Raw genomic sequence first — 22011 nt, 5'->3', positions numbered from 1 at the left:
GTTTTAATGTGTGTTTAATACCTATATATTTAAGGGGTTAGGCCTAGTTAGAACCAAAAAACATTTTTGTATTTTCTTAAAATATTTCCAAATATTTGATAATTAACAAAGAGTTTTAGTGTGCTCTGGCATACTGCAATGAATTAAATTACAGATTCTGTGAAAAACGCGTTTTTCCCAAAACTATATTTTATGAACTGGCCATACTGACCGTAGAAACTCGACAACCTCTCTGTAGATTTCAATGAAATTTTTACCGCTTTTTGACAGCATGAAAACCTAATTTCTGATTGCATGAAATTATAAAATTTCGATCTTTTATAAACAAATAACTGTTGGTTTTATACCGAAAACCTGAAAATATTTTTCCTGACGTCGCCATTTTGCTAATTAAAAAACTGCAACTGCCTGATTGTCTTTAAAATAAACTATACTTCTTATTTCGATTGATTTTAAATGAATATTCCAGTGTTAGTTATGGTAATCTCCATCACCGGAGCTTCGGTTGGAACTGAATCAACAAATCACTTGTCAAATCGAAAACTTATTTAATGATCCGCCATTTTTAATTTTATAAAATAAAATAATTTACTGAAAAAAAATTTTAAATCTCAATTACTTTATATCTCCGACCACACCTAACCCCTTAAATGTCTTTCAAGATATCCTCAAATAATACTTGTTTCAGTTTTACTAAATAAATACTTATGGCTATTCAATGGCACAAAGTTTAAAGATCATGAAAACAATCTATCTTATACTAGAACTTAAGCGGAGACATGAGTATCAGGCGAAACTTACAAAGTAAGTGTATTTCTTAAAAAAATTATCTAAATTTAAGAAACTAATTTTCACTACGCTAACAAAACCCAAAAAGTTAAAACCCAAACAATCGCTTCCTGCCACACGAGCGTTCTAGAACTTAAAAGCGCATGGAGTTGGCCAAGAACAGTGGCAGCAGTTGACTCAGCCAAGTGATAAATTCTTTGCCAGCGCCGTTACAGCGATCTTTTTGACAATCCTGACAGAAGATCCGCACCACATTCTTCTCGGTTGGCTCTTCCATGCAGCGATCCAACGAATCGGATTTGTTGGTGTAATAGCAGAAACGTTTTGTGACCACTTTACCATTGACTGCAAAGAGAAAATAAAGTGTGACAAATGTATAAGGTACCGTTATTACAGTCAAATATTTTGTGAGTTTTACTTACTCTCTTCAACTGTCTTACGGCAGACGGCTTGTTCATGCTCCGAATTTGTGGTGCTGCTGCAGTTGCGTAAGACATTGATATTGTGTTCCCTTCTCATCTCCTCATCGGGTATACCATCCTCATCGAAGCTCTCTGTACAGAAATCCTCTGCGCCAATTGTTTCGGAGCTGCAGTGCCAGCACTCCAACTGCTTAGGATCCGCTGAAAAGTTGAAGTAGAAGGACTTATCTAAATTTCAGTTCTAAGGTTTAATACAGAATCTTAAGAAGTAAGTTGAATATGCATAATTCTCAAGAGTGGGTTTTCGGAGCATTGACCATGTTATGAGTATTTCTTTCTCTATTTATGATCGTGTTTCAGCAAACTTTAAAACAGTAAAGCATTTTCCACACAGGTTAGGTTTCCAAAGCCGGCCCTTCTCATAACTTTAAGACAACTACACAATCCTTTTGAGATTTTGAACGTTATTCTCTTAGGGTTTCATCAAAGAACCTGAAATAATAATTTGATCCCTTAGTGGATCTATGATAACATCTGATTTCAAGATAAGACTGTAATATGTTTCAAGATACAGTGGTGTTCCTGGTAACTGTGAAGCAGATGGGCTGGCCTGAGAATGCAGGCAAATGGGGGATGAATGGAATATATATGTGCCACACTTGGTGTCTATTAAAATTCAAAAAGAATGACATAAGAACTTTATTAGGTGTGCCAACAGACCACTGTCTAATTGTTAGACATGCCAGCAGACTGGGGATATCGTAATGGAATGACTTTTGTAAAAGCTGCAAGAGGTAGAAATATCTAGAAGAGACTATAGAACATCTTCTATGTGAACGTAAGTAGAGGAAGAGAATTTCAACTATCAGACGAGCGTTCCTTGACGATGTTTCGGAGGCTGCGCAGATGAAACATTTTGTATTAATGAACTTCATCAGAAGCACATGGTGCTTCCGAGAAGACATAATTGAGTGACAGGATTGTAGTACCGGCGGTTTCACAATAGCCAGTTTAAAGCTATATACGTCATCAGGCATTCACTCTACCTAATTTTACTAACCTGTCATATGATAAAGGAATTAAATGATGCGTGTATTACTTCAGAGTCATAGAAGTAGTTTCAATTTGTATTTATTTGGTTGGGAGCTGTTGGATTCCAGCTAACCAGCCTTCACAAACTGAACTTCAACTCAACCTCCACTGTGATTTAAAATATCGATTTTACTATACATACATACTATACATACATATGCACATACGTATATGAAAGGATTTTTATTTTAGTGTTAGAATCTTAAGAAAGCAAGAACTCTCATCGACATACCCACACCACACACATATTTGTGCTTATGAAAATAAATTGTAATGGCTGAAAAGAGTGAAAGGAGATATGTAACTGTAAGTCAATAGCTGTAGATGCATGTGTATGGGTGTAGTAATATATGCTCATGCTTTATATGCACAGTGGTGACATCAGCACAGCCTAGACTACTACTATGTATGTATGTACAATAAGCACGCACGTGCGTATGTATGTTGGTGGGTAATGAGATCCACAAAAGAACGCTCATAATAATACAGAGAAAGGAAGTGTGGGAATTTTTATAACTGTTATGCGCTAGTTAGTGGCACATTCCAGCATGAAGTCGCAGTCAGTTGGACGCCAGCTCTGTGATTTGATTTCGCTTTCGAAAACACACATGTATGTCAGTGTGTGTGTGTGCAAGAAATCAAAATTAATTGACGTCTTCGTTGGCAATTCTTTGTGCGATTTTAAATTGCATTAAATGTCAGTGAAGTGCAAACAGCAACTTGTTGTTTGATTTGCGTAGGTGCAAAGGATAAATCATCAACATTATCCACAAGTGATTTATTAAGCGACCAGTGCATAAAGCTCGATAATAAAGTCTTCATGACAGTGACTTCAGTGTCAGCTTGAATTGCGCTTTAAAATACAATGCTTTCCGCAATTATTCTCAATTCATTTAGTTTGTCTTCTTGCGTTTCTGTGCCACACGCACTCCTTCCGCAGGAAATGTCAACGCTTGGCGCCAATTTTGCATTGCTAGCCGAGTAACACAGTTTCAGTGGGCACCACACAACGGCAGCCAAACAAGTGGCGCCGCTGTGGCGCGTGTTCTAATTTTTAGCGCTTTCCATGTTGATTATTCTTGTTGTTATCATTGCCTGATGGTCGCTGTGGTTGCTGTTGTCCTGGCTCCATCGATATTAGTCGACGCCACACACATACTTCTAGCTGTGGGTTAGCTATGAGCAGCGCTGCTGGCCAACTACCCTCGAACGTTTGTTGCTGACAAAACAACGTGCTCGGCATTCACGAACTTTAAATGAACCACGGAGGTGGAGCGAATGTTTTTAGTTTATGTTGTTGGAACCTAATCGAATTAAGGGGCTATATCCATTTGCAAGTCTCAAACTCTTTTTATGTTCTTAAATTGTTTTGAAGGAACATTTTAGTAAATAAATAAATAAGTTCACATCACATACACAGACTAATACTCTTAAATAATCGGCAACTCTTTTTGAAAAAATTTAGATTGACCCTTCGTTTCAGTCTCTTGAGGACCTCCACGTAAAACTTGGGCGGTTTGTCCAGGAGGAACAAATTCATGGTGGACGATACCTTTGATGTCAAAAAAGACAATGAATATCGTTTTCGCTTTGGATTTGCTTATTATTCCGGTCTTCATCAGCGACCTCTTTCCGGTCCTCCAAAAAGGCCTGGCGCCACCGAAACACACCACTTCTTGCTAAAGCAACATCTGGGTAAGTATGTTTGGTCATATAAAACGTCTCTGTCTCAGATTTACCGAGTTTCACACAAAATTTAATCGCGTACATCTACTCCAACGAACGTTGCGTTTTCGGTTTGCCCCACTCAAAGGAAGAAGTCGCGCGAAAATGGTTGTCCTGATTCTCTAGGTGCTCGGAGACAACTGACCAGCCGCCTGTAGGAGTGTAAAAGCTAAAGAAGGAGATTTGCATTAAACTTTCTTACGGATGGGTTATAGTTTGTAGGAAAGGTTGGTGGAGAGGTATATTGTCATGAATTAAATTTCAGATTTCCACCCTATTGCAGTGTTTTTCAAGCTGAGGTTACTGCCATTAAGGCAATGGTAGATTTACTGTTCCAGAGTGTAGCCTCCTTCAGGGAAGTGACTGTTCAGTCTGATAGCAGGGCGGCGATACTAGCCTAGATCTAACCGTGCGTTCAGGGCTGGTTAAATAATGCTTCACCTTGTTATCAAGTACATGTAATCGCTTTGTGATATGACTAGTATTGGTGCCAGGCCGCAGCGTAGTCACAGTAATTGGAAAGCTGACGAGTTGACAAGGAAATATACCACAGCTACTACCGCTACTTCCTTCCTGATAGCACCGTGTTTGCGAGACAAATCCAACAACTATACTCGTAAACGTTTGTTATCGCTATAGATGAGAAAAGGTAATGATCGAATGAATAGTCACAATTTTCATTTTAACAAAATGGCGGCTTCCCAAAGGAAATAATTTTTTTTTGAAACAAATTTAATTACAGAAGGACTTAAACAATCAAATTATTATCAGAAATCACATTCCTTCGCTCATTGCTTAGAAATTATATTTAGGGAGGTCATGTAAGGACGTTTAACGCTGAGCCGAGTACGTTTTCCCATTTTCACAACAGAAGCATTTACTCTCGTCTCGGCTTCTGCGAGTACCCTTACACTCAATACAGCGTTTCCAAAACTCGCTTTTTGAGTTTGGGAGTCAACTTCGAGTTTTTGGATAATCATTCGATATATTATGCAAACTTTTTTATAATCCCTTAACTAAGAGAAATATTTTATAATTATTTATTAAAAGAAGAAGAACTTATTATTATCACATTTTATTGAGATTCCTCAATAATAGGGTATATTTGGTGGAATATCAAACTAAAACATGATGACCTCTATAGTTAGTAACTGAAGGCTCCTGTAAAGCTGATTAGATTGCAAGTATGGGTGCCCACTCAAATTCCATCAGAGTGGGAACGCTGTTGTCATCCTTTCTTCGTGCAACCGGGCGCTGGATCTATGGCACTCACGGGAGGTTAGCAAGCGCTGGCCAGCAACCAGCACTTGTGAGGTTGCGAAACCCTTCTGATCCAGAGTGAAACATAAAACGTGCAGTGAACTACTAGCTCTTAGCAAGACTCACATCGTCGCAATTAGGGATGTCGGAAATGGAATAAAGTATCGATATATATTGTATCGGTAATTTTTTAATATATCAATATTTTATTTAAAAATATCGATATATCGGTATGATATGAAAAACAAAAAAAATATTTGGCCTAATCTACTTTAATCATCTTACTAGATAAATACTAACCCATAGACATAATTTTTAATAAATCAAGAACAACTATTAAAACAAATTATTTAATTATTTAATTATTATTAATCAAACCAATATTTATCTGATACAGACATAAGAAAAACACTTTGATTTAGGTGCTCGGCTCTGTTATTGGGTACTGCGAGATTCACAACAGATGCCACTCTCTCCGAGGAAACCGAAGACGCAGGCGATATCAAATACTTTAGAGCTATGTTGGAAAGGACTGGGGTAAAATGACGACAATCAAACCAGAATTTTGTTGAATTCTCTTTTCTGGGTATTATAGGCAGATTTAGATATTGCTTTAGTTCGCTAGGCATACCATCACTGGTTGAAGTTGAAAGTAAAGAGTTTGCTGAAGCTGCAGCAATATCTATCATAATTTTTTCATGTCCGGACCACAAGGACGGCGAAGATTTTTCGGAATTTGGAATTATGGTAGTGCGAGTGGGTCTGAGTTCAGGCGAAAGTTGTCCTCTACGCCTATGTTCTAAACGTATTTCTTTTGACAGTTCGGTTATTGCAGTGGAAACAGCTAGCGCTGAACTAAAATGAATACGCTTATAGCGTGGGTCTAAAATTGTTGCTTTGGCCAGATGTAAATGTCGTTCTAGTGGTTTTAGTTTTGCAATAACTAAATTTAGTAAACTCTTCTGAACAGCAATAGCAAATTCGGTGAAAGGCTTTACTTGTTCGAGACCTCTCTGAAGTAAGTTTGCAATGGGAATCACCAAACTTGAAGTCGCGTACTGATCGCCGCTAATTTTTTCAGTAGCTGGCTTAAATGGGGTAAGCAATATTATCAGATCTCGTATGACACCTAACTCTGAAGAGCGCCTACAATCCTTTTGTAAAAAAAGCGGGAAAAGATGTTTTCTTTTTCTCCTCTTTCGCCTGTTGAGTGAAGCTGGGGCGGTTGATATTCCTCTGCATTACGCTTCTATTACTTTACGTAATTTATGGGAGTATTTGTTTGGATTAAACAGTTAGTATAAAAAAGGATTTAAAGGGTGATTTTTTAAGAGCTTGATAACTTTTTTAAAAAAAAAACGCATAAAATTTGCAAAATCTCATCGGTTCTTTATTTGAAACGTTAGATTGGTTCATGACATTTACTTTTTGAAGATAATTTCATTTAAATGTTGACCGCGGCTGCGTCTTAGGTGGTCCATTCGGAAAGTCCAATTTTGGGCAACTTTTTCGAGCATTTCGGCCGGAATAGCCCGAATTTCTTCGGAAATGTTGTCTTCCAAAGCTGGAATAGTTGCTGGCTTATTTCTGTAGACTTTAGACTTGACGTAGCCCCACAAAAAATAGTCTAAAGGCGTTAAATCGCATGATCTTGGTGGCCAACTTACGGGTCCATTTCTTGAGATGAATTGTTGTCCGAAGTTTTCCCTCAAAATGGCCATAGAATCGCGAGCTGTGTGGCATGTAGCGCCATCTTGTTGAAACCACATGTCAACCAAGTTCAGTTCTTCCATTTTTGGCAACAAAAAGTTTGTTAGCATCGAACGATAGCGATCGCCATTCACCGTAACGTTGCGTCCAACAGCATCTTTGAAAAAATACGGTCCAATGATTCCACCAGCGTACAAACCACACCAAACAGTGCATTTTTCGGGATGCATGGGCAGTTCTTGAACGGCTTCTGGTTGCTCTTCACCCCAAATGCGGCAATTTTGCTTATTTACGTAGCCATTCAACCAGAAATGAGCCTCATCGCTGAACAAAATTTGTCGGACGTAAAGCGCGAAACACATTTCGAACCGAACACTGATTTTGGTAATAAAATTCAATGATTTGCAAGCGTTGCTCGTTAGTAAGTCTATTCATGATGAAATGTCAAAGCATACTGAGCATCTTTCTCTTTGACACCATGTCTGAAATCCCACGTGATCTGTCAAATACTAATGCATGAGAATCCTAACCTCAAAAAAATCACCCGTTAGAAGTTTTTGATCATAAAAATATCGTTTTTATACCTTTTCAATACATATAATATTATATCGATACCTCGATATATCGAAACAATAAATATCGCTCAAAAATATTGTTATATTGAAAAAATTATATCGATATATCGATGTATCGATATTTTTTCGACAACCCTAGTAGCAATGATAGGTGTCCTAACTTGATACTGTTCCAGTAACGCCATGAACGGATTGGAAGACATAACTTGTCAAAGTTGCAAGGAGAAAAATGAGGTGGAAACATATAGACACTTTCTCCTCCACTGCCCTGCTTTCAACAGGCTAAGTTTGAAGTGCCTTCGTTGCCATACTTTCTACGAACGCGGCAAATAGGCAGGAATTAATATTAGCGGTCTTAATAAGTTTGTGACATACTCATGAAGATTTGTTCATATGCGCCGGTATTTTTGATTCATACCTAGGAGTTCTGGCTTTCACAACGAACAGACAAGCTGTTGAAGTGAGATTTTTCATAGCTACACGAAAAAACAAAATCAGCCATATACCTCACCGAACCTAACTAGAGGCTGTAAAACTAACGATATGATTTCCGCCACTTTCAGGTGAGAACTTCCCTATTCCTATATTTGTGTTCAGTTTTGTTTCGATATATATTTATAAATTTAATCTATACATATGGCGTTTTCTAAGTCAAGCAATCTGATCATCTTCTATAGCGAGAAAGCTATTGCAAGTTTTCATCATGATTATATTTCAATTTAATTGATTTAATATTCCTTATTTATTCTTATGAATCAGTTATTCTTTATAAGAGTATTATGAAAAACTACATCAAATTACAATTTCCTGAATAACTCAACACATGCCGTGGCAACAAGTAGAATTTACTGATTAAAGAGATCTTTAAAAACTGTCCCCATTGTTATTGTTAGTTATTTAGTTCCATTAAGGTAAAGAGGAGGCGCACGACTTAAACGTCTTCAACTCTCATTCAAATTGTCAATAGTCAATTTGTTTGGCCCTCCGAAGAGCAACGAGCATTAAAAAGTGAAGTTCTCGCCCATTTCCGCACGAATTACTGAAATTGCGCCATTGAAAATGGGCTAACAGAAATTGGCAAATAAACAGTGCTACATACCCAGGTACATATGTACGCACATTATATACATACATATAACCTAGTAGCACAAATATGACTTCAGTTTCTATGTATAGAAGTATGTATAAGTATATGTGTAAATATGTATACCGACTATGTACTTAAATGTAAGCTAGATGTGTTAGCTCTTTACTATGAACTTCTTTCACTGTTGCATGTTGAACTTTTGTCTATTGGCTACGTTATGAATAGATATATGTATCTATATATTCATATCCATATAAGGACAGGTAAGAGGATCCTCACACAACACGCACAATGACCACACGCTTGTTTGGCGTTGCCATGGCGAATAATAACCTAGTTTGTGAAAGCAAAACAAAACAAAGCAACTCCCGCGTATGTCTGCTGTCAAGGCTGCACCTAAAAGTGCAAAGAAAACTGAAACAACAGCGAGTTGTAGACCTCACCGATCCTCCCTCACACGCCGACATATTGCAGCCTTTCATTGTCATTAAGCAGCGGCTGATGGAGTCTGCTGCCACCTTAGTAAGTAATTAATACTTACACGCACCGTTTAGGATGTTGTTGGGGGTGTGCCGCGACGTTTGCATGTCAGGTTACTCATACGCCGCGTATGACCATAATTCATTTTTATGCTGTCCATTCGAGCGTTGAAGTCTCAAGTAGTTATTGTATAAAGCTGAGTGCACTCTTTATACATGAAAATTATCAATATTGGCAAATATCAAATTAGCAAACAACATAAGTTGTGTGGCATCATAGATTGCAATAATATTTTTAGCTTTGTCGTTATGGTGAATTCGCGACTTTGAGTTAATTTCAACTTGTTTCATTGTCAGCTGACATTTGTTGGGAAACAATAGACTGCTGCTAAATTTTACTTCTTTCCCAGTTAAAAGAATCATAATCTTTTGCAATGACAAGTTATTGAAGAAAATAGCATAGAAAGGCATTAACAAAGCATTACGGCATTCAGAGATTTCTTGCAATGAGCAAGTTAAATTTCATCAAATCACTGTAGGTGGGCAAAGCTCAGTAAATCAGTTCAATACGTCCTCGAATTGAATTGCTTCAAATGAAGTAAACTTTTATTAATGTTTTAATCATCAGTGGTTCCAATATTCTATTAATAAAGAGTGCTCTTCTAGACATGTGGCTTTCAAAACGCATGTAATTTAAGGCCAAAAACCTTGCTTTATTATAAAGACAAGGGTTTGCCATGATTTTTAAAAAATAACCGTCTTCCGAGGCGCAATTTTCTACCCCTTTATGCAATAACTGGGGCAGTAAGTCAGCTTGTATACCTCGGACTTATCTGCTCAGACGTCTACTGACTTCACATAAGGCCACAAAAGAGTCTAGTAGTATTAAATCTTAGAGGCCACGTCTGCAACGTGAGATTTTTCTTCAATAAATTGATTGCTTCGCTGGCGGTATAGTATATGGCGTCGCCTTTTTCGAAACAGAGGTTGTTTACATCAAAAGTCTCAAAGTCAGGCATGAAAATATCAATAATCACGTTTATATAGCATTCCCCCTTGACTTTAATATTATGACCGACTTCTTTTTTGGACAATGATGCCCTACCCAAGGATCACACCAAATAGTGACCTTTTGATAATTTAACGGCGTTTCAACAACTAAAGATAGCTTCATCACTAGACAAATTTTTTCCTGCGAAACCCGGAATCGGCAGCCATTTTGTTCTGTCCTCATTCGTTGAATGTGCGACGCACTGGATGCTCCGTCGTCTTCAGTTGTTACACGAGTTGGATTTTGTAAACCCCCAAACCGAAATCCTTCCTCAAAGTATTCCTTAAAAAGGATGAGCTCAGCTCTAATAGCTGCGCGCGACGGCGTATGGACTCCTTCGGGTCTTTTTAGAGCTTCTGCTCCTCGTCTTCGGCGCGCACTCTCTGGCATCTCTGAGAGGGCGCATTTTTTCTAGAGTAAACTTGACGTGAAACCGTTCCATGATTGCTCGAACTATGTACTCTGATGGGCGATTATGTCGACCTAATATTGTATCCAGCTCGCGATGTGCTGCGTGAAGCGACCCATAATTTTGGTAATAAATTTGCACGACGTGCAAACATTATTCCGTAGTAAGTCTGCTTATTTTGAAATAGAAAACCAAACTGAGTATAAATCAAATTATCTCCGAAAAAAACATTTGCCTCATTGATTTCCACGCGTCTAAAGGAACAACCGCTACATACCGTCTCTTAATTTCTTAAAAGTAAAATGTACCTAAATGAACGAATGAACGATTGAAATTTATTTTCATTCATTTAGTTTTCACTTTCAGTATTATTTATTATTTGCTAATTGACCGTAAATATCTAGCGGAAAAATATTTATTGCGTTATAAATTTAAAAGTTCTTTTGATAAAAGAAAAACTATGGAAATTTCCGCACAACCATTATAATAAAATCTCCAGCAGAAATTTGTTAAGGTGTTTATAATATTTCTGCTATGAATTTATGAATCTGAAGAATAGAATTTTCTTAAGATTATGTTACTAAGGAAATCCCCGCACCAAACCGTAATTTTTTCGGTATGCAATAGTGACTCATGGAGTACGTGTGGATTGCTGCCTGACCAATCACTTATTGATGAATCCATTCAGCCAGAAACGAGCCTAATCGCTGAAGATGATTTTTTTATGAAAATCCAGATAATTTTCAAGTTGTTGCTCAGCTCAAATCACGAAATGGTCATCGAATGAAACGGCGATTCTGGTGGTCAAGCGGATTCAGTTCTAAACCAAAAGGTCATGTAGGCCAAAATCTTTTCACGAAATTCGCCACACAGAGATGCCCAACGCTAGAGAACACTGTGTGAGAGACTGATTTGGGTCTTCCACTTCTGGAACATTTCTCCGGCCCGGGAACATTTTGTACTGTGTCCACTTAGACGTTCAATTGTAAATCTGACAGTTACGTTTCTTAAGTTCTTTGATCATGTCTTTAAAATTTTGAATCTGTATTAGAACTTTTCAAGTCAATTTGAAAGATGTCTATATTTTTCCACGAACCTTGCTAATTTTTGTTCACTCGGTGAACAACGGTGATCGCCGTAGGGAAGACTCATCACTTAAGTGTTAATGTTATAGGAGTGCTATGATTTATAATACTACATACCCCATAGTACATATTTACTATAACGGATTTTTCCAACAGGGCACGAACCAATATACACCAACACCGTGAGATCGAGCATAACGCGTCGATTTGATAAACATTTTAGCATTTGTTTGCTTACCTTTCCCTTTCATGCTAACACTAACAATATTTTGCTTGATCAACAATTCTATTAAGTAATTTCGCGCTAATAATAAATGCGTGTAAATTGTGGAAATATGCTTTGGTGTAAATATTTACATTATACTAATTACCAATTTGTTGCGAATGTTTTTATTGGAGGTAAATTAGCACTAAACACACACCCAAACAAATATACGCACTTATTACACATGGGAGCTGAGGTTTTTATAACTTCCTTCGATTTCTTTATTTCAAAATAAAGCGAAAAATATGCCACGAAAAACATGAACATAAATAAATGTGATAAAAGTGAGTGTGTGTGTGTAATATTGGTATGTAAATTTTGACAGTTGATTTACGCAATTCGAAAGCCAAATCGTATTAGATATTAGAGATATCAAATTGCAAACATTACAAAGGCGGACCAGAGATTCTTCATTTTTCTTCTCTCCAAAAGGGTGGAGATCTTCCTTTTCCTCTGACGGCGGGTACTGATTCGAAAACCTACAAAGCTGGTGTGTTCTCTTCCATCCGTACAACATAACTTAACCAGCGCAGCCGCTGTCTCTTTGTTCGCTGAACTATGTCAATGTCGCAGTGTATCTCGTACATCTCATCATTTATCGTTCCATCGTCTGCCGTACTCCTCGCTGCCAATGCGCCAGACTATACATCTTCCACAAAACTTTTCTTTCGAACACTCCTAGGGCCGACTCATGAGATGTTTTCATTGACAGATCATGAGCGCTTCGCTCAACATAATCTGCCTACTGAGCCGCCAACGCAGAAAATAGTACTCCGCAAAAGTATTTCAGTCACCCTGGGAATTGCCTCGACCAGGGTAATTTTTGCAAAGCAAGGCCGACATTTGGTTTCAATAAGATGACGCCACTTGCCACACATCGCATCAATCAACGGATTCATTGAAAAAAAACTTCGGTTGGCCACCAAGATTGTGTGAAATCATTAGCCTTTTCCCAGTGAGGATATCTAAAGTCTATGCCCTAGATTCAAGCCTTGAAGAAATAAATTTCCCGCGTGTCGTTCACCAGTTACCAGTCGAAATGTTGGCACGAGTCATCAAAAATTAGACTCATCGGATGGACCGTCTGAAACGTAATCGCTGCCAACATTTGAAAAAGATAATGTTCAAAAAATAAATGCCAAATTTTCTGTCCTTTTTATAAATTTTCAATAGTTTAGGCGATAAGTCGCTCCAAAGTTAGACCACTACCTGTTCAAGCTTTTTTTTCTTTACTGTAAATAAGTTATCAGCTGATTCGATTTAGCCATGCCTCTCATCTAGAGTGTTTTCGGGCGCGAAATATTGAAAACACTCCTCATTTAAAAGCGATTATTAGCGGGGCATATGTTTTCATTTCTATACAGAATCCATTATAAATATGTATGTGTGTTGAGAACACAAAAATATTTGAAATTTTTGGGCTTGCGGTAAGCTTGTGAGCTAATATTTGCATTTACTTTCAGCTCATCTCTAAACAAGCAAATAGCAGGGCGCTCACTTAAAACGTAAGCAATCAATTATATATAAATATATATTTATGCATTTGTATGTACCGGCAAGACTTCCAACGTAAATTGCACTGGGTAACTGTATCTGTTTATTCAAGGTCATAAGTATTCTCTAAACACCTTGCTGACACTTATGCATCGGCAAGTTCAGTGATTGTTTTCGAAATTATTTAACAAAGCTATAAATTGTGGCAAAGCAAAGCGGCGCGACCGTCGACAGACAAAGAAAACACGAGAACAACCAGAAATACAATTAGAAAATCTTCATAAATAAAAACACCTAAAGAAATGAAAAATTACAAGCGGCCTTTAGCCTCAAATCACCGCCGCTGCACAGCTATGCCAAAATTAATAAGAAACTATATTCTCTTTCCTACCACACCTCTCTTCCAGCTTTTCGGACATGTGCTGATGAACCGCTGCTTTACTACGCGCTTGTTTATCGCACTTTGCTTCACATGAAATCTTTCAGAAAAATATTTTTTTTTAGTAAAACATTAAAATATATTTTATGCCGTTCATTGGATCAGAGGCTGCATGTTTTACTTGGAATTGCTTTGAGAGGTTTATTCTCCAAAACATCAATTATCAATATATTGATATTACTAGTGGAACCCTTTAGAGCAAGCGGAAAGGCAGAGCAACGACTTTCACAAACAACTTTCCTCCTTCCTTTGCAGAACAATTTTAAAATAGAGCCAAGGAACTAAAGGGTATGTCAGAACGAAAGGTTTGCTTTACATCCTTTTCTAACATAAAAAGTGTTTTCTAAATATGCGAACTTCAAGAAGGAATATAAAGCATATGATTTATTGTAGTGGCGAAGTCTTATTATAAAGATGAGGGTTTACCATTTTCGGTTAAGTTACCGCCGCGGCTGGCTCGAATGAACTTTACCCCAATTTACGACCACTTTTTGAAGCAATCGGGCGCTTCGAATATTCTCCTTCCAGGCATAAATAGTCTCTGGCGAATCTACGTAAACAATCGAGTTCACATAACCGCACAAAAAATAGTCCTCGGAGGCCACAGGGACACCAAATAATGTGCATATCAAAAATTCCCTTTCCCTTATTGGACAAAAATATGATCCAGCGACTCGCACTGCCCATGGATCATACCAAACAGTGCCTTTCTGAGCATGTTACGGCATCTGGAAAATGGCCTGTGAACTATCATCACTACAAATGCGACAATTTTGTATATTAACGAACCCATTGAACCGAAAGTGAACAAAATTTTCTTGTGAAAATCAAGATCGGTGGCTGATCTCGTTTTAGCCCCATTCACCGATCTGCCATTTGCTTAATGATCGATCGGATTCAATTCTTGCCTGTGTTAAGGCTCGAAAACTAGCCTGAAACCGAGATTCTTCCGCAAAATCTTCATTGCGCGATAGGGGAGTGACTCATTTGAGTCTTCTACGATACTTTGATCCACAACAGCAAAAGCGCCCTCTGTGCGAACTGTACGACGTCTTTGAGGATGCGCATTGTCCACTAGAGTAAACGTGGTGCGAAACCGATCCATGACTGCTCGAATTACCGACTCTGTTAGGTGTTTAAGTCGACCTAATATTGGACGCAGCGTGTGAACCAAACCATTATTTTGGTAATTGAGTGGTTGATCAATAAACGAGGACCCTCTTCCCTCTCCTAAATCACAAAGACTCACCTAGCCGCAGCATATTGATAAAGTCCAATATACTGTGGGTGGTAGCGAAGCGATGTAATCCTTATTTGGAATCATGGATCCCAAGTCCTTTAACCTGCGTCTGCAGACAGCTGTGCAGTCATTTAGCAGCTGTTCAGGTGTTTCATTTTCCCTGTCGCAGAATCGGCAATTTACGCAGGAAGCCATGTTGTGAAAGTGCTTCTTCAGCTTGCAGTGGCCAGTGTAAAATGCGACCAATAGTCTGAGTTTATTCCTAGGGAGGTTGATTGCATATTTAAACCTGCTGAGGTTATATTGCAGAACACCTACATGGGAGTCACCTCCAATTAGCAACTTGGCAAGCCTCATGCCATGTAATTGTTGCCAATACCCGGCTATACCTTGTGGCCGGGCATCCAGGTGAGGTGCACGAGGTCATTTGGAAAAGGGAAGAAAGATGAAAGCTGCCCACTTTTTAGTTTGCCTTGTTTTAATACGTTTCGATGTTTTGATTTCTAATGTGGATCTACAGATAAAGTTTCAGAACCAAAAGGGCAAAATGAATTTGGATTCATTAAGCTAAAAACATTTAATTTTATAATGTTTAAGCGGTGTATATAAATACATATATACATATATATAGACGTAGGTATGTATATATAAATACATACTAACGAATTACAAAAACAAAAACAGCGACTTTTGATACACATTTATTTACATTCGCGTAGCTTGTGTATGCCTAGCCAGATAGCTCATATAAGGAGGGAAATTAAAAATATAAATCGCCGTTTATCCAGCAGTGAATCACTGATCCGCGGCGTTTCTATTTAAATATATTTCGTAAAAGTATTAAAATTGCATTAAAAGCCACAAGTGGCTGTAAAGTGATCGCACATTCACACATACATAAGTACGAATAGCTCGGTATGTTTATACCCACAGAGTACACGAGGATTGCCTTGGCATCGACACCTTGAATAAATGGCTTTCCGTGCGTACATGCCATAAAGAAATCGCCCGAATTGATCGTTTCCATGTTCACTCCCTTCGGACTTTATCGCCTGCTTGCAATATTTATTATGCATAAATTACTGACTCAGTCCAAAAAACAACAAATACTTAATGAAAATGTTCTAAAATTCATTTTCGCATGAAAAAGTATGAAAATATTGAAGAAGTTGAGGCTGTTAATTTTTTCAGAGAAATCTGTAATCTCTATGGGTCATAATGATATCGAAGAATGCTTCACTAATTCAACAATGTGTTTCTAAGCCTAGTATAGAGATCATTAATAGGTCAGCAGAGAGATCATATTTGATAAAAAATAGTTTGATGAAAATTTTGCTTTTCTAAATCGACATTATAGGTTATGAGCTGGATAGAATAGACATACGGTAAATAATATATTTATACTGTCTTCATATTTCTAGATCTAGGAACCTCAGCGTTTCTATCTGGCACAACTTTGTCTTAAAGTTTGACATTTTTTATGTTAAGCATACTCAGAACTTTGTGACATACGAGCGCTACTTGTGTTGTTTACAGTAACTTGAAATATTCATCTCAACCAAAAAATTAAATTAAATCGGGAGCATTTTAGCGCTATTATTTTTTACAACTTTCGACGTGAATTAGCTCAGCAAGAGTGCATCGATGAACTTAATTTATTTTTGGTGATGAAGCTCCATTATGGGCCAGTATTTTTCGATGGTACATGTGTTGAAATCAATCAAGCTCCTAGATTACTCCAAGATGAATGTTGCTCCTTGAACTATAGAAGCTGATACGCAGCTGATACTTCAAGATCGTCTTGTAGCATATTGTGATATTGAGACAAACATGACAATGCGAGCTTTCACACATCGAATGAAACAACTGTATCTTTGAGCACTCAAAACATCGATTTGTTGAGTCATTCTGCGTGTAGTCCAGACTTGGCACCGAATGACTTTTTCTTATTCCTGTTTGAGAAAAATTTCCAAAGTAAAAGATCAACGGTTTGCGACACCTGAATAGGCGGTTGATGCGTTCAGAACGCCTGTTTTGGAGATACCTTAATAAGAGTGGCAAAAGTGCTTCGAAAATTCGGTCAACACACTATATAAAATAGTTTAGATCATAATTAAAAATATGTTAAATCGTTCTCAATTTACCGTACAATACAGGCTTTGACAGTTTACGAAATTAACATTTATTTAAAAATAAATTAAAAAAAAAAAATTAAATAAAAAAAACAAGATTAAATTAAAAAAAAAAAAAAAATAAAATAAAATAAAATAAAAATTAAAGACAGTGAAAGTTGGAAATAAAAATCGTTGAAATAATTAATTTATCATGAACATGATGACTCGGGTTTATTTAGCCATGTTCGTGTCTCCTCCGCGTATTAGTCCCTCAATTTCTGAGAAATCGATCTGAAAATTTGCACACGTTCTTTTCTACTGAAGGAGCTGCTTATTTGTTGGAACTGCCCATATCGCACCTCTATAGACTGTAGCTGCCATATGAAATGAACGATCTAAATTAACCTTTTCGCTCACAAGTTATTAGATCAATTAACCGGTCTTTGTTCGATTAAACCGCTAATTTAGATCAATTTACCATAAAAAATATTACATTAATTTTTAATCGAATAGAAATTGAGTTGAAACTGGAATGCACTCTGCCGGTAGTTGTCCAGGCTGCAAATTTGGTTGTGAGCATTGATAAAATGAAAACAAAAAAAAAATAAATAAATGTGAGAACTTCGAAAAACCCTCTCGGTGTGACCTGGGAAAACTTTAACTTAACTTTTGATTTAACTTGATACAGCACCGAGGGGTGCCGCAACCCTTTTTTTTAGACGCGTTATAATAATTGCTTCGAAAGTGATACTTTAATGTTCCATTAGCTTTAATAAAAAGATTCTAACTGTGTCGACACAAAAAATTCGCATAAACTTCTTGTGTTTGCGGGAATCAACCCTGCTGCACCTTTAAAGAGTATATCAGAGACACATCTATCTTCCATTGTGATATGGTAACCCCTTTAGAACAATATTTTGCTTATTTATTTCATTATCCTTAGAGTCTAATTAGTCTTTGTGAGTAGACATGTGCATATGTAGGTATGTATGTGGATGATGGATACGTGTAACTTAATCGCTACAAATGGCCATTAATGAACATTGCGTTGCATAAACATAAACATTAGTGTGTATGTATCTATGTTTGTATGTGTATGTAAAGTGTGAAGTTACGTTGAAAACATTTCAAGTTAAAGTACAATGGCAATCATATATGGCAAGGCATTAGTAAATGGTAAGGACAATGGCATGACTTGACACGAATGGCATATTCTGTGAAAGCACATATCTGCAAATTTAGTGGAAGCTCGCATGTCGTAAATAGTACTACGCCGATCCCAACAAAATATGGTCAGAAATATTTTTTATTAATATTTTCTTTGTCTCTTTCTATAACAATGACCGAAATTTTGGCAAAAAGTCAGCCATAGGCACTGTTGTGGGTTGACAGTCCTTGGCCGAATAAAAAATCTGGATCCGTTCCGGTTACGTACACCCGACTCTCGTGGGAATGTCACTGGTGTCACCATATTCGGTAGCTGGAGCTGGAACATTTACGGTTCGATTTTGACAATAGAAATGACATACCTTTGAGACACTCTTTGTGTATAGTTTTATCTCGATATTATATTTGTACTTCTTGATTTGTATACTGGAAAGCGGAAAAAATAGGATATCCGATTTTTATACCTAAAATAGTTGTCATGACCGACCTTGGTTGATTTAACTTGAATGGCTTGGAGATAAGTATGTGTATTAAAGCTATTAATCGGCGGAACCACGCCTACTTTTTCAAACATTTCAGAACGATATTTCAAGAACTGAGAAGCCAGTTCGCGTATGCAGACAGACAAGGACTTAAGAAAATCGAATCAGCTCGTCACGATAATTATTTATATATATTATATATTTTATAGGGTCCCCGTTTGGTTGTTACAAACTTTGTGACAAACTTAACACACCGTTTTCAGGGTCCATTCTATTCTATTTTTCGAACTGTTTTTTCAAAAATTAGCGGAAATAAAAATTGAATATGACTTTTTTGCACTTGTCTTCACCAATCATTTAAAAGGGGTCGTTATTGACCTATATGGGCTATGTCAGAATCTATGCCATGCAAAATTTTCCTTTAAATGCTTAAATCCGTCGTTTCTCTTATATTTCTAGAAAAAAAAATATAACTTTCCAATATAAAAGAGAGTTTCATTCGGCTCTCCAGACTCTTAAGCCAACGAACCTTAAAGAAGTCCACACAAGATACCCAAGCAGGTCCTTCGTGATTCCAGATTTAATTGTATAGAAGCATAAATATTTCTAGAGTTCCACACTTTTTCTACTAAAATGATCATTTTATCTCATTTAAATACGAACCTTTACTGCAATGCACCGCCAAAATCAGGCAAATCCCTCCTAATATGATTTTCAGGTCCTTTTGCATTTTTTCTTTGTAGCACACGCTTACTTCCAGCTAGGTATCAGGCACGACTGATAGGTAATTCCGTTTGATTTCTAAGCACCGCTTTGACCTTGAGCAATTCCAGACTTTTGTCTTGTTTTGTTTGCTTTAAATCTCTCCTTTTGCTTTCTAGCAATAAATATAAATTTTTTTTCTATTTCACTTCACAGCTGACGTGTAGGTTTTACGCCACTTATTATCTTCTTAAATACTTGAATAACTACTCGCGACAATGCGACGCCAATAACCATTAAATTAGAAAAACAATGTGGAATGCTTCTCAAGTAATTGTTCGCACGTGAGCAGCAAGCAGAACGCGATGTTAACACTTTCTCTAGTGGACTCCGACTGAAGCGAGCAGCTGCTTGTGCCGACGAAAGAAGCTACCAAACTCACAAATGGCTAGAAGGCGAGCGCCGCCAAACCGCTCTAATATTTACAAAAACAACACATGGTAATTTGCGAATTTCCACAAGTGATATCGTACGTCTCTGCTGCAGCTGCGGCTGCTGCTGTTTCCCATCTACATACATATATACATACATATATGTATTTCCTTAGCGCTAAGCACTGTAAACAGTTTTCGTCACTTGCTTGTTAGTTCGACTGTTGGCTGTTGGCTGTCGACCGTAATTCCCCTGTTGTATTTGTTACTAGCACTAGCAGTGAGGCACTTGCTTCTGTAAGCCTCCCACGGCGCCGTGGTGACGGTGCTGATGACATCCATGGTGCTGAAGAAGGTGGCAGTCCTAACGGCGCCATACGAACGCTAACATAGTAGACGAAGTACTTCATTAGTCCTATGGGCAGTGGTTGGTTTAAAAGTTACTATTTGATAGCAACTGTTAATAACAGTTATATTTGAGAGACGCTGTGTTAAAAAGTTTCCGTTATGCCACAAAATGTTAACAGTTTGACAGCCATTGCATGTGAACGAGTGTTAGCAACGGATTTCCGCTAATTTTACATAACAGTTCTCTGTTAACATTCTCTGTTCTGTTAAAATATATGAAACTGTTAACGATTTAAAGCAGAGTCTGTTCAATAACTTAAGTGATTTCACCATGAACATTTTTTCACCTCTGTTAATGAAACAAATTTAATTTACCTCCGTATAGGTTAATATCTGTATACAGTGGTCGTCCAATATAACGAGACTTATGTTGTACACACAACAACAACATAATTGGTGAAAATCGAAGATATCTTTTTAAACTAATAACTAACTGATCGCTGTTAACCAAATTCTTACATCGAAGAAAACTGTCAGTGTCAATGTTGATTCAAGGGTGTTTTCGCTGGCGCACCTAATCAGTTCTACTATTGCTATATAATCTTCTTCATCGAATCGAGCAAACAATATTTCATCAAAATCATACGAAAGAGTTCTATTCAAACAAAATGACAATCGGCATCTAAAATATTAATATGTTTTTAAGATTATTATCTACTATCCGTTCCAGTAAGAATAATTTTACACAGAAAGCAATTTCTGCAACGCAGTTTCTCAAGCTCAAAACGTTTTGATCTATCGGTTGATTCAATGGCTAACATAAGGTGCTCACCATGTGCTCGTTTCAATTTAAGGACATTTCGTTTCCAAATTTTTGACCAAATCTTATGAGTGGTTCCACACTATCTACATAACATAACAGTTTTTCACCACATTCCTCAGGAATACCTATTCCAACCATCCCTAACCAAAAAATCAAAACTCCTCGTAGAGGTTATAATAGAATGAAACTTCTTCGCGTTTGTCTTAAAAACGGCACTACTAATTTGGATATGGTTTCAGCTTTTAATCATAAATATAGAGGTCCTGTTCCGTTACGTATTCTTTGATTTTGAGGTCCAATTGCTTTATAACGGATGATCTAAGTAGAGGTGCTTTTTCAATAGCCTATTTTTGACAGATCACGCGTTAAGCTATCATATTATTTTTTCAGTACTGTTTTCGGTATTGTTTCATCGCCTGAACAATCTGCAACTTTACTACGAAAATTCACGTTCGGTAGCTGAGAGTGTACACGAGGACCGTGAAGAGTCGATTCGACGCCGTTCGCAGCAACTCGGACTGATGTATGAAACGACTGGCGCATTTTATGTCGAGATCTTAAATTGAAAGTGTACAAAATACATCTTGTGCAAGAAGCCGCTCAACTTTCCCAAGCGACATCGAATTGTTTTATGGGCTTTGGAAAAGTTCCAAGAAGATCCGACGTTTCGAGCCAAATTTTTTTCAGCGATGAGGCCCATTTCTGGCTCAATGGGTGTGGCAAGAAGCAAAAATGCCGCATTTGGGACGAAGACCAGTCGAAATGATCGAACAAGTCATCTAAAATCGGACTCAACGGATGGACAATCTGAAAAATTAAGCA

The 22011-nt window shown here is 37.4% G+C and overlaps 1 protein-coding gene across 1 annotated transcript; it reads right to left on the bottom strand.

Annotated features, from left to right (window-relative positions):
* Window positions 1–595: 595 nt before the first annotated feature.
* Window positions 596–20017, bottom strand: LOC105233523 (uncharacterized). Its single transcript, XM_049446590.1, has 3 exons — window positions 19549–20017; window positions 1212–1412; window positions 596–1134 (listed from the first exon to the last, which is right to left on the bottom strand). The coding sequence occupies exons 1-3, from the start codon at window positions 19613–19615 to the stop codon at window positions 923–925; spliced, it is 480 nt and encodes a 159-aa protein (XP_049302547.1). The 5' UTR covers window positions 19616–20017; the 3' UTR covers window positions 596–922.
* Window positions 20018–22011: the final 1994 nt, after the last annotated feature.

The sequence above is a fragment of the Bactrocera dorsalis genome, chromosome 1 (genome assembly GCF_023373825.1).
Source record: "Bactrocera dorsalis isolate Fly_Bdor chromosome 1, ASM2337382v1, whole genome shotgun sequence".
NCBI lineage: Eukaryota > Metazoa > Arthropoda > Insecta > Diptera > Tephritidae > Bactrocera > Bactrocera dorsalis.
Note: the sequence above shows the minus strand (reverse complement) of the source record. Positions and strands in the feature narration are given on the sequence as shown.